The sequence below is a fragment of the Neopelma chrysocephalum genome, unplaced genomic scaffold, assembly GCF_003984885.1.
Source record: "Neopelma chrysocephalum unplaced genomic scaffold, ASM398488v2 Primary Assembly neopelma1_24, whole genome shotgun sequence".
NCBI lineage: Eukaryota > Metazoa > Chordata > Aves > Passeriformes > Pipridae > Neopelma > Neopelma chrysocephalum.
The window spans coordinates 6,038,141-6,052,496 of NW_020897693.1; the positions used below are offsets into that span (position 1 = coordinate 6,038,141).

Consider the following 14,356-nt stretch of genomic DNA (forward strand, 5'->3'; position numbering starts at 1 on the left):
GTAATATGAGACTAAATGAGAATGTACAATCAGCTGTGCAAAGTGTCAAATGCTTTTCTTTTTAATCACCTTAGATAATCAGAAAATATGCCATAAATAAAAACCTGAACTCTTTTCTGGTTTGTAGATTTTCTATTAAAACCATCCCACTCTGACTTCTTCCTTTTCTTTTTTTTTTTTTTTTAATACTATGAAAGGTGTTTGCTTTTAAAAGAGTAAGTAATAATTGATATCAAAGCAAGACATGTTTCAATACGTGAATTTCTGAGATACAAGTGTGGCAAGGAAACCTGTGCACAGACATAATGTTTTGGGATTCCTTAAAAACCTCAGTCCTTAGCTACTGTGTTAGGACTTCTTTAAGTGTCTGAATGACAAAAGAGGCAGCTGCTATACTTCACAAAGAAAATTAAACTAAAAATTATCTCACAACTGACTGCAAATGTTTTGAAGTTGCATTTAAACATTTCAGTGCCAATATATATTTTAAAAAACTAAAGAATTAAGGAGATTTCTGTGGTTACATATACCTAAAAATATGTGACGGTCACACTTTTGAAATAATTACAATTTAAAAAGTTAAAATATAAATTAAAAAGCTATAGTAATGAAAACACTTCTACATTCACCATACAATATTTAAAAATCAAACCTATTTCAGTTCTGTACAGTTGCTACAAATTCAGACATACCCAGAAGTAAGTTACCTGGCCCCATGAAGACCTTTAGGTAGGGAAGACACTCTGCTCTTGTCGTACAGACACAGAGTATGGGCTGCATTCATCTGGGCTGATCCTAGCTTTAGTGTGACCTTTTCCCAGCAGAAGCTAGAACTCACGTGGCAAAATGCTGCACTGGCTCATACCTCATGAAACACGAAGCATCAGAGTCCCTGTTACAAGGACCTGGTCACTAGAATTGGGACCAGACCGCCTGTGGAAAAGCCCTTCTGATACACCGGTGGCCTGAAGGTCCACGAGATTATTCCTTGATATACTCTCATGATTTTACAATGCTGTTTTTTTGTTTGTTTGGTTTGGTTTTATAACATCTTGTCTCCTCAGTCAATCATTTTACCCCTGGCAGTCAGTTAAATTACCCACAGAAACTCTCTGAAGTCTCAAGATTCCTATCTTGAAAATGTATTCCATCGCCTCAAAATCCCATTCCCCTTAGGTTTAGCTGGCACTGCATCCCTGAGTATACAGCCACATTCAATCAGCAGTCTGTTACTGTAGATGCGTGTTACGCATCTGGATATTGGAATAATCTGTCTTTAATGGGAAGGTCTTAAGGGTTGCTGAGGCAAGTGCCATAAGTTTAAACTGACAACTTCAGATGAGAAATGTGCACATTTTTTCTCCATCATAGTTGAAGTTCCCATTATTTCCATTCTCCACTGGAACAGTGAATGGTGCCAGTTATAAATGGCCAGTCAGATACTTGCTGGAATCGCTGCTGCATGGATTACTGTGTGATACAAATCTCTTGACATTTCTTACTTATTTCAACTATAAAGCAATCAAGAGTGAAATTATCACTTTTAGTAACATATTGCAGAGGATCTATTAATTTCCAGGCATCAAGTAGAATTCATGCACAGCTGTCTTGCTCTGACCTCTAATCTTGGTCACCAGACGGAAACGTGCCAATCCCTGTTTTACAAGGTCTTTTTCAGCCTGTTGTCACACAGCTCAAGCTGAAAATGATTGTACTCTAATCTCAGTCACTGGACCAGGGATTCTTTAGGTTAAGAAAAACTATTTTAAATCCTTTTCTCTTGATTTTTTAAAGTCACAAATCAATTTTCTTTTTAAAAATATAGAAATATCTAATTTAACATAATTATAGAGAATTCAGTTAAAATGTTATTTTTTTAGCACTATTAGTTAGAGCAAGTTTCCAAGTTCTGAACTTATTGATCATACTATTTTGCCCCCTTCATCCAGTCCACTGGGGGCCAAATACTCAATGTAAATTGTTAGACTCTCTACATTTGTTACTTATACACACTTTTCGCTATTTTGAATATGAATGACTAAAACTTTCTCTTATGCCAGGAGTTCAGCAACAACCCCATACAACTTTGGAAGCTGGTAAGAAATAGCTGTTATTTCGTAAATAACTAAGCATTACCTGCTACCTCCTTGCTCCTCTGAGAGGCTTCAGAAGCCAAAGCGTATGATATGGTAATGATGCGCTCCTGCTCTTGCAGCTGTGAATCTAAATCAATCGAGTTGTGTTTGTCCTGGGCTACAGTAGGCTGTAGATTGTGCATACTAGTGGGAAAGTGAAAAACAACATTAACATTTGCAAACATAAAGAATCCACCATGCAGATAAGAACAAGCTTGAATTCGTACGGCAGTTTTCAGATCTCATCTATCAAGCTCCGTACTTTATTGCTGTTCTTTAAAGTAGTGTCACTATTGCATGTAAATGCCTACAGCATACAAAGAAAAATGACACAGCCATTACATGTTCAGTCACAATTTCTGCAAAGCCTTAAGTAGCCCTTTGTTGGAAATACACTGCTAACAAAAGCACTACAAAAATTCTATTTATTTGAAGTTGCCAGTAAAATTTCTTGCTAGTGCTCAGATGAAAAGGCATATAACCTGGCAGCCCTCAGGAACAGCCTCTTCAATTGTCTTCCAGAAACAGCAGATACTTGACATATCAAATTCTTGAAACCAAATGTTTTAGCTGACTCTACATTAGCTGTAAGTAGCCAAAAGTGTTCTTTCACAACTCCAGCTCTCACGCTGACTTTTCTTCTGCTTTTGGCCAGACTTGTGCCTTTCCTTCCTCCTCATTCTCATCTACAAGTTGCTTAGTAAGGACTCACTACTATTTTAGGACTCTCTCAACAAGAAAATGGACATATACAAAATTTGTTTTAAAAATTTGCTTTAAAAATCAGCTTTAAGTATACTACACAAATTCAGAGTTCATTTTCCAAAAGCTAAAAGTTGTGTTTAGATAATTCATAGGAATTAAGACTGTTGCATCGAGTTAGTTCTCAATGTTCATCATGAGCCTCTATGTAAGATTTAGAAAAAACCCCAAAACCTGACCTTGATTTAGTAAGAATATTCTTTATCTTTTCTGCTTTACGCTGCCTTGCTGCCAGTTCTTCTGTAGAAAGAGGCTCTTCTGGCTCTAGTTCAACATAACGTTCTGGAATTACAACCTTCTCGGGTTTTGACAGCTATGGAAAGAAAGCAAGCATCATTTTTTTAATAACAAATGCCTAAAAACCTTGAGATAAATTCTCCGCAATGGGAGAACACAGTGAAAAGAATAAAGCATGGATTTTCACAGTCAGTACATGTACCTGATGCTAAACACTCCCTCTGGATATGAGTGGATGCCCTTTTAACTGTGTCTTTTCCCTCTGATTTGTTTTACTTTAGAAGATAGATCAAACAAATATTAAAGGGGATTACAAAAGAAATCAAAATCAACAGGGAACCTTTCTTCAGCTCAGGCTTAGAGCCCAAAGTAGGGCTCTGACTAAAGGTGTTACAGTAAAAAGAAGCAACCACTACAAGACTGACTGAACAACCTGAGATGTTAATGTCATTTTTATGTCGTGAAAGCAAGAACTTCTACAACTGAAAGGAAATACCACCTAAAGTTTTAACCTATGGTATCGTTCTTTTGAGACTGCATAATCTTCTGGGAGCAGTGGAGGAAAAAAAAAAAGGCAAACAGAAATACACTACACTGTGCAATTGTAACAACATGCTGCATAGATGTACTTCTGCAGACTGAAAATTTCTATATAATTGCATGAAAGCTAGCAACAAGTTTTTGTTAGGATCAATTACTTTGGGGAAAAATTTTTCTGCACAAAAGAGACCTAAATCACTCAATGAAAACACAGTTTAGAAACGGACTTTGAAAACCAATGCTTATAACACAGAACAGACTGCTTTTGAAAAACAAAAATAAAGGGTGTGTAAATAAATAGAAATAAGTAAAGGAGAACTATTTTTGATTCTTCTCACTGGATTTTTGTTAAAACACTCATGAAGCAATGAGTTTCCAAAATTCAAGGTTTTCAATAAAAATAATCCTAAATTTTTTCACCACTGAACTTAGTTCACACTAATTCAATTATGTAAAGTGGCCTAAACCAACTCCCATTGATTAGGCTCAGTAATTCATAGGCAATCATAGGCCAAAAGCATACAAACTGCCATTTATGTCCATATTAAAATCACAGCCTCAAATTTTTATACTTCCTTCTCAGGAAACCCAAAGCCAATGCTTCCTAAAAAAATCCTCCTGTTTCCACTACACTTCCTTACTTTGAAATCCAACTCCCCTCTGGAGCTATCTATGTATCTATCTACATATATATAGTTGTGTTTGGGTTTTTTTTAAATGTCTATATCTATCTCCCTACTATAACTAACCCAGATCAGAATATCCTGCCATTTTCAGAATAACAAACGCAGTTAACATGTGAACAGCTCAGTGCATTTCCTTCTGAGGCACTGAAGTACCTAAAGTACAGAAATGGAAAAGGACAACAAGACCAGGATGGGGCTCTTAGCAACCTGGTCTAGTGGGAGGTGTCCCTGCCCATGGTAGAAGAGTTGGAACTAGATGATCTTCAAGATCCCTTCCAACCCAAACCATTCTATGATTCTATGACTCTAACCTGGGTACACTGAAAAAGAAGCTTTATCCTCAGAGCTTCAGACCTGTTTCAGTTACTCTGAAGTAGGACAGAAATGCCTGTAAGCAAAAATGTTTCCTATCCAAGGCTTAAATTAAGGAAGTTCAAAGTGATTCCCATTGCCCTGGGGGTCTTCAGGAAAAGAAAAATTAATAGCAGAGTACAACAAGGAAATAAAACAAAAGTATTTTTTTCTATTTCTGAAGTTTACAAAAGCACTGCATTTTCTGTAAAAATGATACAAAGATTAACTGAAAGATACATTCATTCACAGAGATCAACAGACAATGGCTCACAGAGTAAACCTTTTACAAATATCTCTCTCTATAAAATGATACTCTGTCAACAGCTTTCAGAAGAGTAGAGGTGCTTACCAGTCTAATTATCATTAATAATTTTAGTGATCTGCTATCTACCATGGCATTTAACACAACACAGTGTACTTCCTGAAACCTTTACACTTGCTGTATTCTTTCTTTCCCACCAGATGGCTCAATCGCATTTCAAACTAACACTTAATTCGGCTACCGAAGCTGAAAAAAGATCTTGTGTCCAGAACACCAACCAAGTCATTCCAAAAGCTGACAGAAAGCTGTTTTCTGTTCAAGCCCGAATAAAACAGTGCTCTCTCTTCTCTGTCACCTTTTGCCAGTCAAAATGAAGAAGAGTAAGGTAGCTCTGGGGAACTTTTTCTTCATTCCTGTTTCTCATTTTCAAATACTCTTCATGTCATCTTTTCATCTTCTTTCCCCAATTAATATAACTTTCCCTAACTGAATCACATATTTAAACATATTTAAACAGAATAGGAGGCAAAAAATTATGATTGTTACCTCTCTGCTGATATCTAAATCATAGTCTTGAGGCTCCAGGTCTGTCTCTGTCACTGCTACAGGCTGAACTTTTAACCATTCATTTTCATCCTTCTCTTCTCCACGAATTGCCCTCTCAAGTAACTGCAAATCAAATTCTTGCTCTCGTTTCCACTGGTAATAGATACAAAACAATTAACAGCATTCAACCACACTGCCAAATTCACTGTATAGCAATGTACATAACTACTGCTGCAAATGCTACATTGCTGAAAGAATGCGCAGAGCAAACCCCTTAACTGACAAGAGAAAGAAAATACAGCTGTATTTCTTGGCACACACGGTTGGGAGTTTTCCTCTCTACCTGTGCTGCATGGAATTTGGAGTATTGTTTAATTTTACAAGTAATGTTCAGCGGTATTAGATTCTAAGAAATATATCACAATTTCACATTTGCTGATGAACATGGAACTAGCCACACACACACATCTTTGGAAGCACACGTGTCAATACCTGTGAGCCTACAGACTGACAGACTAGTCCTAGGCATTCTAAGGAGACAGTGCTGTGTGGTTTTGAATCACTACACAGAATGGGTACTTACATTGCAGCTTGAGAATCACAACTTGATAATTTTATGTATCTTTTTAGAATAATACCTACTGTTTAAAGTTGATAATATTTTACATACTGGTATTAACTTGCCTTGAAATAAAAAGTGCTTAACTTCTAAGCTCTTCTGACTTCATTAAAAGCAGAATCTAGCTACCTGCAAAAATCTTTCACACAGTCTTTATAAGGTAAATACTTAGCCATATAAATTAGAAATATTAAATATTTATCAATATGAAATATTTAAATTTAGCATATTTAAATTAAGCAGGATAATTTAGAGTTCCCAAATCACTTCACAGTACCTCCGTCACAACTACACACCATACAGCTACATATAAACTCACACTTAAGGACACTACCGACACCTTTGTGTTCAAAAAATTAAGTTCAGTGGTAGCATCATTCCATCCAGTAGATCTGAGCAACTTAAGCAGTGCAGTGTGAAAAAGAAGGGACAAAAGGAACAACAACAAAAAAAATTATCTCCTCAAGCATTTGAGGCAATCAGTAGGAGAATGTGCCACTTTTATGTTTCTTAAAAATATCTCCAGTATTTCTGGTACAAATCTTTGGCTTGTTTTGGCTGAAGTCTGAACTCCACATGAAGTCCTTAGGCTTCATTGTGCTACTTGCATTAATAAATCTAATTGAAACCTATTCATGCACAAGCTCTCAGTATTCACTCAGAAGATAAGTATCTTCCACATATATTAAAGAAGTTAAATAGCTAAAAGGCAATTATACCTCAAAAATTGAGATGTTTCTTTACAGAATTCAAAAGAGAAAAAAAAAGTTTTCTCATGAGTACTCCAAACTCCTTCTACTCATATTCGAACCAGGCCTGATTGACATAGTATATTTTAAATACACAGTATCATTTTCAAGTTATTATATATAGGTAAGAAAAACATCAAACCATTCTTATGAAGCAGGATTTTTATTGGCTTTGATGTTGCAACTTTTACATTAAAAAGGCAATGTATATAACAAATGAATTCAGGTACTGTGATCAATACTTGAAATGTCATACTACATTTGAGAGCTGACCAATTAAAAATCAGAACTACACATACAATTTATGTCTAAAGCAAAAGTTACATACTGAGCAGCACTTGAATTATACATTTAACTGTTTGCCATTTTGGCTGCTAAATAATTGTAATGCTGTAAGTAGTTGTGCTATCAAACATGCTTTTGCATATCAAAGCCCTATAGGTACAAGAGATGACCTCTACAAAACATTACTAGGGCTGAAAAACTATTTTAATTCTTTACAGCAAGAAAAAGACCAAGATGGCACCCAAATTTATAAATAAAGTGTTTGCCACAAATGTTAATAACGAGTGTTACGAAAATGTTTAAATTCGATTTGTGTATGTTATGCGAGTCAAGAAACATACAAAGCCCAGATTTATTTCTTCTAATTAAAATATGAAAATAACAGTGATAATATAGTACTTAAGTTCCCAAACATTATGCACTGTCTTTAAAGAATTTTTGATAGCAAAACAGAAGACAAAATGGATGAATGTCTCCAAGCAGTGCACTCGTATTTACTGGGAAAGTAAATACAAATAACTGGCTGTAAATTAGTGCTACAGAACAGTGGGAATGAAAAGCTGAATATTATAAGGTTTTTTTTAATGCCAGCAATTGACACACATGTACTAAATGCAATTAAGCCTGGTAAAAATTGAGTAGTCCAGTTAGAAATTTTAAAGTAACTACAAAATTCTGCAAATTAAAAACAAGCAAACAAAAAAAGAGGCATTAGGTATGATGAGTGACAAATCTAAAAGCAAGAGATCTTGTGCAATGAATTAGGTAAAACAATGTGATCGTTCTAAAGCTCTAGTGGACCAAATAAAAAAATAAATTAAAAGACCACAGCATAAGTGCAATTACAGTACAATCTTGGTTTAGCACCAAGTGAGCAACTGGGTAACTTCACCAATTAGAATTGCTTTGGTTAGTATCCAAAATGTATCATTATAAACTTATTGTCTGTACAGCATTTATTCTCAGAACGCAACAAAAATACTTTTCTTCAGCAGCTTAAATTTGAGCCTTATTAGAATATTCCATGTTTTGAGCTTTAAAGAGGAGTTTGTATCAATTAAAACAAATTAATTCTTACATAAATTCCTAATCAGCATGATTAGATTTTAAAACTGATTATCCATTTATCATCTTTTAAAAAAAAAAAACACAAACACCACCTTGGTCTGATATTACCATGACTATCTCACAGACTAATTTATGAATTAAAAAGAAAAATACCCATGGTGAATAAGAACATTCTAAAAGGCCCATTCCATTATGAAGCAGTTTTAAAACTGTACACGCTTCTTACACTTTCTAAATACAATTCCAAGGATAAAAACTCATGGCTCTGAAGTCACCCCAATAAACTGGCATCTCCACTCATCACTCTAACCTCTGACCAACTTACCTGCTGAACATTCAACATTTACCATTACTACAGGTAAAAAAGATCACCTGTTACTCACACTCTCTGAACTCATTTGAAACCGTGTAACACTAATTTAATTGGACTAGGAGCATCACACACACTCAAGTGAAAGTGCTTGCCAGGAAAAAAGAATAAATCCAAAGATATTTTTAGTTTAGTCCTTTTAAGGCATATCTAACATACTGAGCCTACGTCTGCAGAAACGGGCCTGATGAAAGACCGAGATGAAACAGACTGCCTTTCTCCTTGGCTAAGAGTCCTCTTGCGTTCACGAACTAATGCCTTCTGATGTCGCTTCATTCTTTCTAGTTGTTCCTCTGCACTCATCTTGCCTCTTTGGTGGTCTCCAGAGTATAAACGTTCCAAGGCACTCTTTGGTCTCTCCTGTAGAAGTCACAAGGCACACAAAACACGTTTTGTAATTAATACTTTATAAAAAGTATACAAAAAATGAACTCTCTCTGCTACCTTATTAGTAAATTTTACTCTATTTCCTTTGCATTTATTTGCATGTTTTGACTCTGTGTTTTCTATTAGTAGTGCTGATTTTTGGTTCTAAACCTTGTTTTGTAGATCTATTTGAAATGCAGTAAGTTGTTTGTCTGTTTTCCAGTTCATTTAAGGAAGTGAAAAATTGGAGATTTTAATAGATTGCAGCTCTTGGTCCTCTCCCATCTACCGCAGTCCCACTCCCTGCTATGTAAAATGTATTTTGGGCTTAACTATTTTCAACAGTTCAGACATTTGCCTTCAGATGTTTATTTAAAACTTACCTTGGACCTATCCCTTCGAAGTGTTGCAAACGATGAAATGGTAGATGACTGGTGCAATCTGGAAGTTGATCCAGACAAACCTTTATAAGGAAAAAGAGAATGCCTTAAACCAAATGACAGGCAAGATAAGACAAGCATCAGATTTTTTTTACATTGTTATCATGTTTCTATGACATTCTGGTTACCATCTTAGCCTGCATTTCACATTTTGCAGTTCAGAAGATCATGACACGCATGAAATTTCATTTCAGCCAAACATAATGTGTTTCAGGTCACTACTGATCAAAATTCAGAAAGACCTACAATAATTTAGAAGCTTACATTAAATGAGGGATGGGGTGAAATCAGCTGTACCACAGCTAAACTGTACAAATAATCACCTCTATGAAGAAAATCAAACCTTAACATTCACAGTTAGAAAGGAAAGAAATAAGAAGGGAATGGCTAAGAATTTGCTTTTGCCCAAATATCACGTCTATCCTCATTTGTGAAATAGTTACAGGAGTGTAGCACAGTGGGGATGGAGTGTCAAGTCAGATGTAATATCTGAGGGCTTTAAATTCATATTCTTTATCAGTTACATTTCAATGGCAATATAAGTGTTTGTAAAAGATCACATAGAAATTATGAGGAAAAATAACTCTGAATATAAGAGATTCTAACAGCTAATTCCATGTTTTGCTATGGGTTTTTTTAAGCCTTATATGTTAAGTTGCTTTGCAAAAGGCTGGTTGACTGTAACAGCACCATTAAAATGCATAAAATCTCTAGACTTTCACAGCACTGTATAGTTAATCTAAAAATAGTGATCTGACGATAAATGTCATCTCCAGAACATTCTAGGAGAGAAAAGCTCCTATACAGACAGTACTGTTAAAAATCAACCACATAAATTCCTGGCTTACCACGGGTAGGTAATGTCTGGTATCCACTGTCAGGGTTTATTAAAGCACTGGAAGGATGGCTGAGGTCACCCCCTATCATTGCTAGTTCTGGTTCACTCATGTATGAACGCAGTTCCACCTATACAGAAAAATACTCATCAGCTCAAATGAAATCAGAGACAGAAGGTCTTAATAATCTTAAAACAAATCCTAAAGCTTTGTTTCTGGATTACTAAATTTCTCTCCGCTACTATTATATAGCATAGATCTCTCCTTGTCATTATCATCTCTATGCCATTATATATCATTAATACCAGACCTACAGGTCCATATATTTCAGAGACAATAGTATCTTACAGGTGCACATATCTTTAAAATGCAGGGGTATAGGTGTATGAGCGCTCACCCTATAATCTCCATTTACATACTGTCCGAGTTCTCTGTCTCTCTTTCTCTCATCTGACTGACGTTTCAGGCCCCGCACTGATGTGTGTCTGATGACAGTGGCTTCTCTCGGGAGAGGTGGAACAGCTGGTGGCTGATCATCAGGACTGTACAGCTGTGGGAGAGGAGGTCTGGGTGGTGCTTCATCTTCCTGGCAACAGGAAAGCATAGGGATTTGGCAAACAGTCTCAAAACAGTCTGGCACAAACTGAAAGTCCATTGCATTATATGTTATTTGTGACTGATCTAGCATCTTGTCCTCTGCCCACACCAGGAGCTTGAGGCTTTAAAACCCAAATGAGGCCCAAGAAATCAACCACAAAGTATTCCCAAGAAAGGCTGTGAATTAATAAGTTCTAAAACAGTATATGGCCACTGTACATAAAGCTCCAGGTTACACATATGTATTCTGCTGTAAGTACTACTGCTCAGATTCAATACAAACATCTTAAGTGCCTCCCTATTGTGCCTCCACACTGTGTGCACTTGGTAACCATGACACTTTCACTGTTCCTGCCAGAAGGAAAAGGAAACACTGGTGAATGAATCGCGGAAGAGCAGTACTCACAACCTTTGGCTTGAGCTTAACTGGTGACTGAAGAGGTGGCTCGATTTTTTTCAGCTGCTGTGCTTGGTGCTGTGTTCTGGTCTGGAAATAAGGCTGTGGATACAGCCTAACCTCCAGAGGGGATTTAACCGGGCTGCGTGGAGGGCTCTGTGCAACTGGAAGTTTGCTCTCCGCAGTTGCAAGGGAAGCTGGTAAGGAAGGCACTGAAGACTGAGAAAATGAAGGCACTGTTTTTCTCTCTAGGGGAAAAACAGACAAACATGTTAAGTGTTGTTTCCTACCAATAATGTTCATAAGAATAGCAATTAACATACTTAGACTTCACAAAATAGCCCTTGTCCTCTGCACGTTGCTTTGAACACAAATGGGAGTTTTGGACATAAAAAATGTTTGTTCGTTACATTGTAACAAGAGTGGAAAACATTTTTTGATGAGGATCTAGTAAGTCTTTCAGGCCAAAAATAAAACCACACAGTTTAATATCATCCAGTAAAATTCCTTGTAGAGCACAGTGGGAGGGAAGGAAGGAAAAGCCTGAGAGTCATATGAAATCAGTTCATAGGCTGTATCTGGCCCCATGCCAGAGATTCCTTAAGATGCCTACAGATCTAGACAAGGCTAGGCACTGACAGCCATACCATAAATAAAATGAGAGCTCACCATCTCGTAACTATTTATCTCTGTATGCAAAAGATGAGCAAAGATACTTGAAACATGGAGTGGATTTACAGTAGGCGTTAACAGTCTCTTGCCATCCCAATGCGTTGTCTTTCCTTTGAAATGTAATAATGCAACTGAAATGCAGACCACACACACCTTCCCTTCCTCTCTTCCACTATGCTATTGCTCTGCCCACCAAACACCTTCCTGAAGAGGGAGGGGGAAGGCAACTGCAGCAAGGGCAGCTGGGCAGCATCCAAGGGGAAAAGAAAAAACCAACCAAACACCCCAGAGAAAAACACAGAGAGGAGCTTCTGGGCAGAATACAGAACAGATACTATGCTGGCATGAGCCTGGCATATGTCAGAAACTCCTTCCGCAACTTGAAGAACTTAGCCCATTATTGTTACTGTTGTTCCTTTTTTTCATGCCTTGTTACATTTTACTGCCATCAGTATGTGGAAACAAACAACAAAAAACCTTGTCACCTCAAGAAAAGAAACACCAAATTAATGTGCTCAATTAACAGAGATTTCTGACACATCCAATAGAATTAACTGGATTTTCTGCAGTAGAACAAACTTTCAGACTATTTTCACAGACCCAAAGATTCAGTTGCATTTGTACATTTTTTTATTTTTTCATCATGTTCTCCTTACCTGGATTCTTAATAGAGTCTACTATGGTTTTGTAGTTTGCTTTATTTGCACTCAAGCCAGCTGTAACATCTTCAATTCTCCACAAGTCTTTTTGTATTTGTGTTTTCTCCTGATGTTTGTAGTAAAAGAAAAAAAAATCAACTTTACCTCATTTTTAATTTACTATGGGTTTATCCTTCTTTCCTTAACCACATCTAAATTAGTGGTTCAGAACTTACATGAAAACTTAGGAGTCCAGAAATTAGTTAAATAATTATTTTAAAATAATAATTAAAAAACCCCCAAACACAACACCAACCAACTTATCTTGCCCATAAAATTTATTAGAGCATTTTCTGAATCCTGGAAGACTTCCTATTGAACACTAGGGAAAAGAGACACTTCTACATTTTTTTTCTACAATATTATTCAGGCTAGAAAAACCTAGTTCAATGTTCTACATAAAATAAGCTTACACAATCTTTTCATTTGAACTTTGTCCTTAAATCCTATAACTAACATACTTAAGATTGCTACAGCAGCCTTACGAATCTCATCTTAATACTTTTAGGTGAAATGTCCAATATTAAAAAGGCAAAAAATTATTATCATCTCCCTGAATCTTGCCATAAACTTCCCAATGGCTTTTAATGGGTGAAACACAAAACCCATACAAACTTAGAAGGGCTGACAATTTTAATTTCTGCTTATATTTGGGTTGTTAGGCCTACTGGACATGATGTATTATAGGCTGAAACAATATATTGCTGCTGTTACAGGATTTGGTCTCATTCACATCCTAATTGTTTTACCACAGCTTTCCAGGAGGAAAGAAAGGGAAACTCTGTCTACAGTCTGGACTCTGCTTTTGACTGTTATCTTGCAGAGCCTTGGCTATTGAAGCCTCCACTTCAGCCATTCCAATCATCATAAATAGTTATGGTCATCTAATTAATCAAAGCCTGGTAACTCTGCCTTCAAAAATTTGCATCAAGAATAAACCTAGTAAAACCAGTACTATTAAAGAAAGCAGAAGGCAGTGAAACACTTTAGTTAAGAATTGCTTACAAGCTGCTCTGTAGAGATCCATCAGTTGGCATGAGCTTCAAAATAGCTACTAATTAATCCTATAAGCCTGAAAGTGAAAAAAACTTCAGTAAAAGCTGTTACACCTCATAGAGCTAAGGAAGGCATATAAATTGCTTTCCACTTTCTGTCTTAGATCAGGAAATATGTTCAGCCAGGTTACAGATCAGCAAACAGGATGCCAAGAACACAAACATTTAAATGATGGAGAACGTTATTTGCCTGTAGTAAACTCACTCGATAGATGGGACATATCTTGAAAGATTGTCAGGACACAAACTATAAATTTGCACATTTCATTTCATTTTTCTGAGATTAATCATACTACAAGGAACCAAATGATGGATTTACAATAATCAAGCCTCAGAATGGCTGAAAAAACCACTAGATGTACCAAAAATCCTGCTTCTGAAACCACTCAGAAAACATTGATTAGCAATGTAGAAAAGCCAGATCTTTTAAAATTATTTCTCTCCATAACTTAAATATTGATGTGGAGAGAATATTTTAGATCTAAAGTGGACTAGGTCTGAACAATAAGCAGATGAATTCATTTTAAAATTATGAAAGCCAAGATTGCTCTTTACAAAAGGGTATAAATATACTTTATGGGCCAGCATGAAAAAGTAACCTGGATAGAGAATTCAATTTCTCTAACTTCCTCTACACAGAAACATAATTTAGAATGACTTACAAAACCAGAGGAGAAACACT

The 14,356-nt window shown here is 36.2% G+C and overlaps 1 protein-coding gene across 11 annotated transcripts in view; it reads right to left on the bottom strand.

Annotated features, from left to right (window-relative positions):
- Positions 1 to 14,356, bottom strand: part of PLEKHA7 (pleckstrin homology domain containing A7) — a 103,270-nt gene that overhangs the window by 2,968 nt on the left and 85,946 nt on the right. For 9 of the 11 annotated variants that reach the window (XM_027701128.1, XM_027701116.1, XM_027701160.1 and 6 more), the window contains 9 exons: positions 12,578 to 12,686; positions 11,259 to 11,497; positions 10,653 to 10,841; positions 10,268 to 10,385; positions 9,363 to 9,442; positions 8,773 to 8,973; positions 5,523 to 5,675; positions 3,077 to 3,210; positions 2,137 to 2,279 (listed from right to left, as the gene is read on the bottom strand). In XM_027701128.1, coding sequence (XP_027556929.1) covers positions 2,137 to 2,279; positions 3,077 to 3,210; positions 5,523 to 5,675; positions 8,773 to 8,973; positions 9,363 to 9,442; positions 10,268 to 10,385; positions 10,653 to 10,841; positions 11,259 to 11,497; positions 12,578 to 12,686 — 1,366 coding nt within the window. Of the gene's footprint in view, positions 1 to 2,136; positions 2,280 to 2,487; positions 2,865 to 3,076; positions 3,211 to 5,522; positions 5,676 to 8,772; positions 8,974 to 9,362; positions 9,443 to 10,267; positions 10,386 to 10,652; positions 10,842 to 11,258; positions 11,498 to 12,577; positions 12,687 to 14,356 lie in introns of those variants that run through there. The other 2 variants (XM_027701110.1, XM_027701146.1) reach the window with 2 other exon arrangements.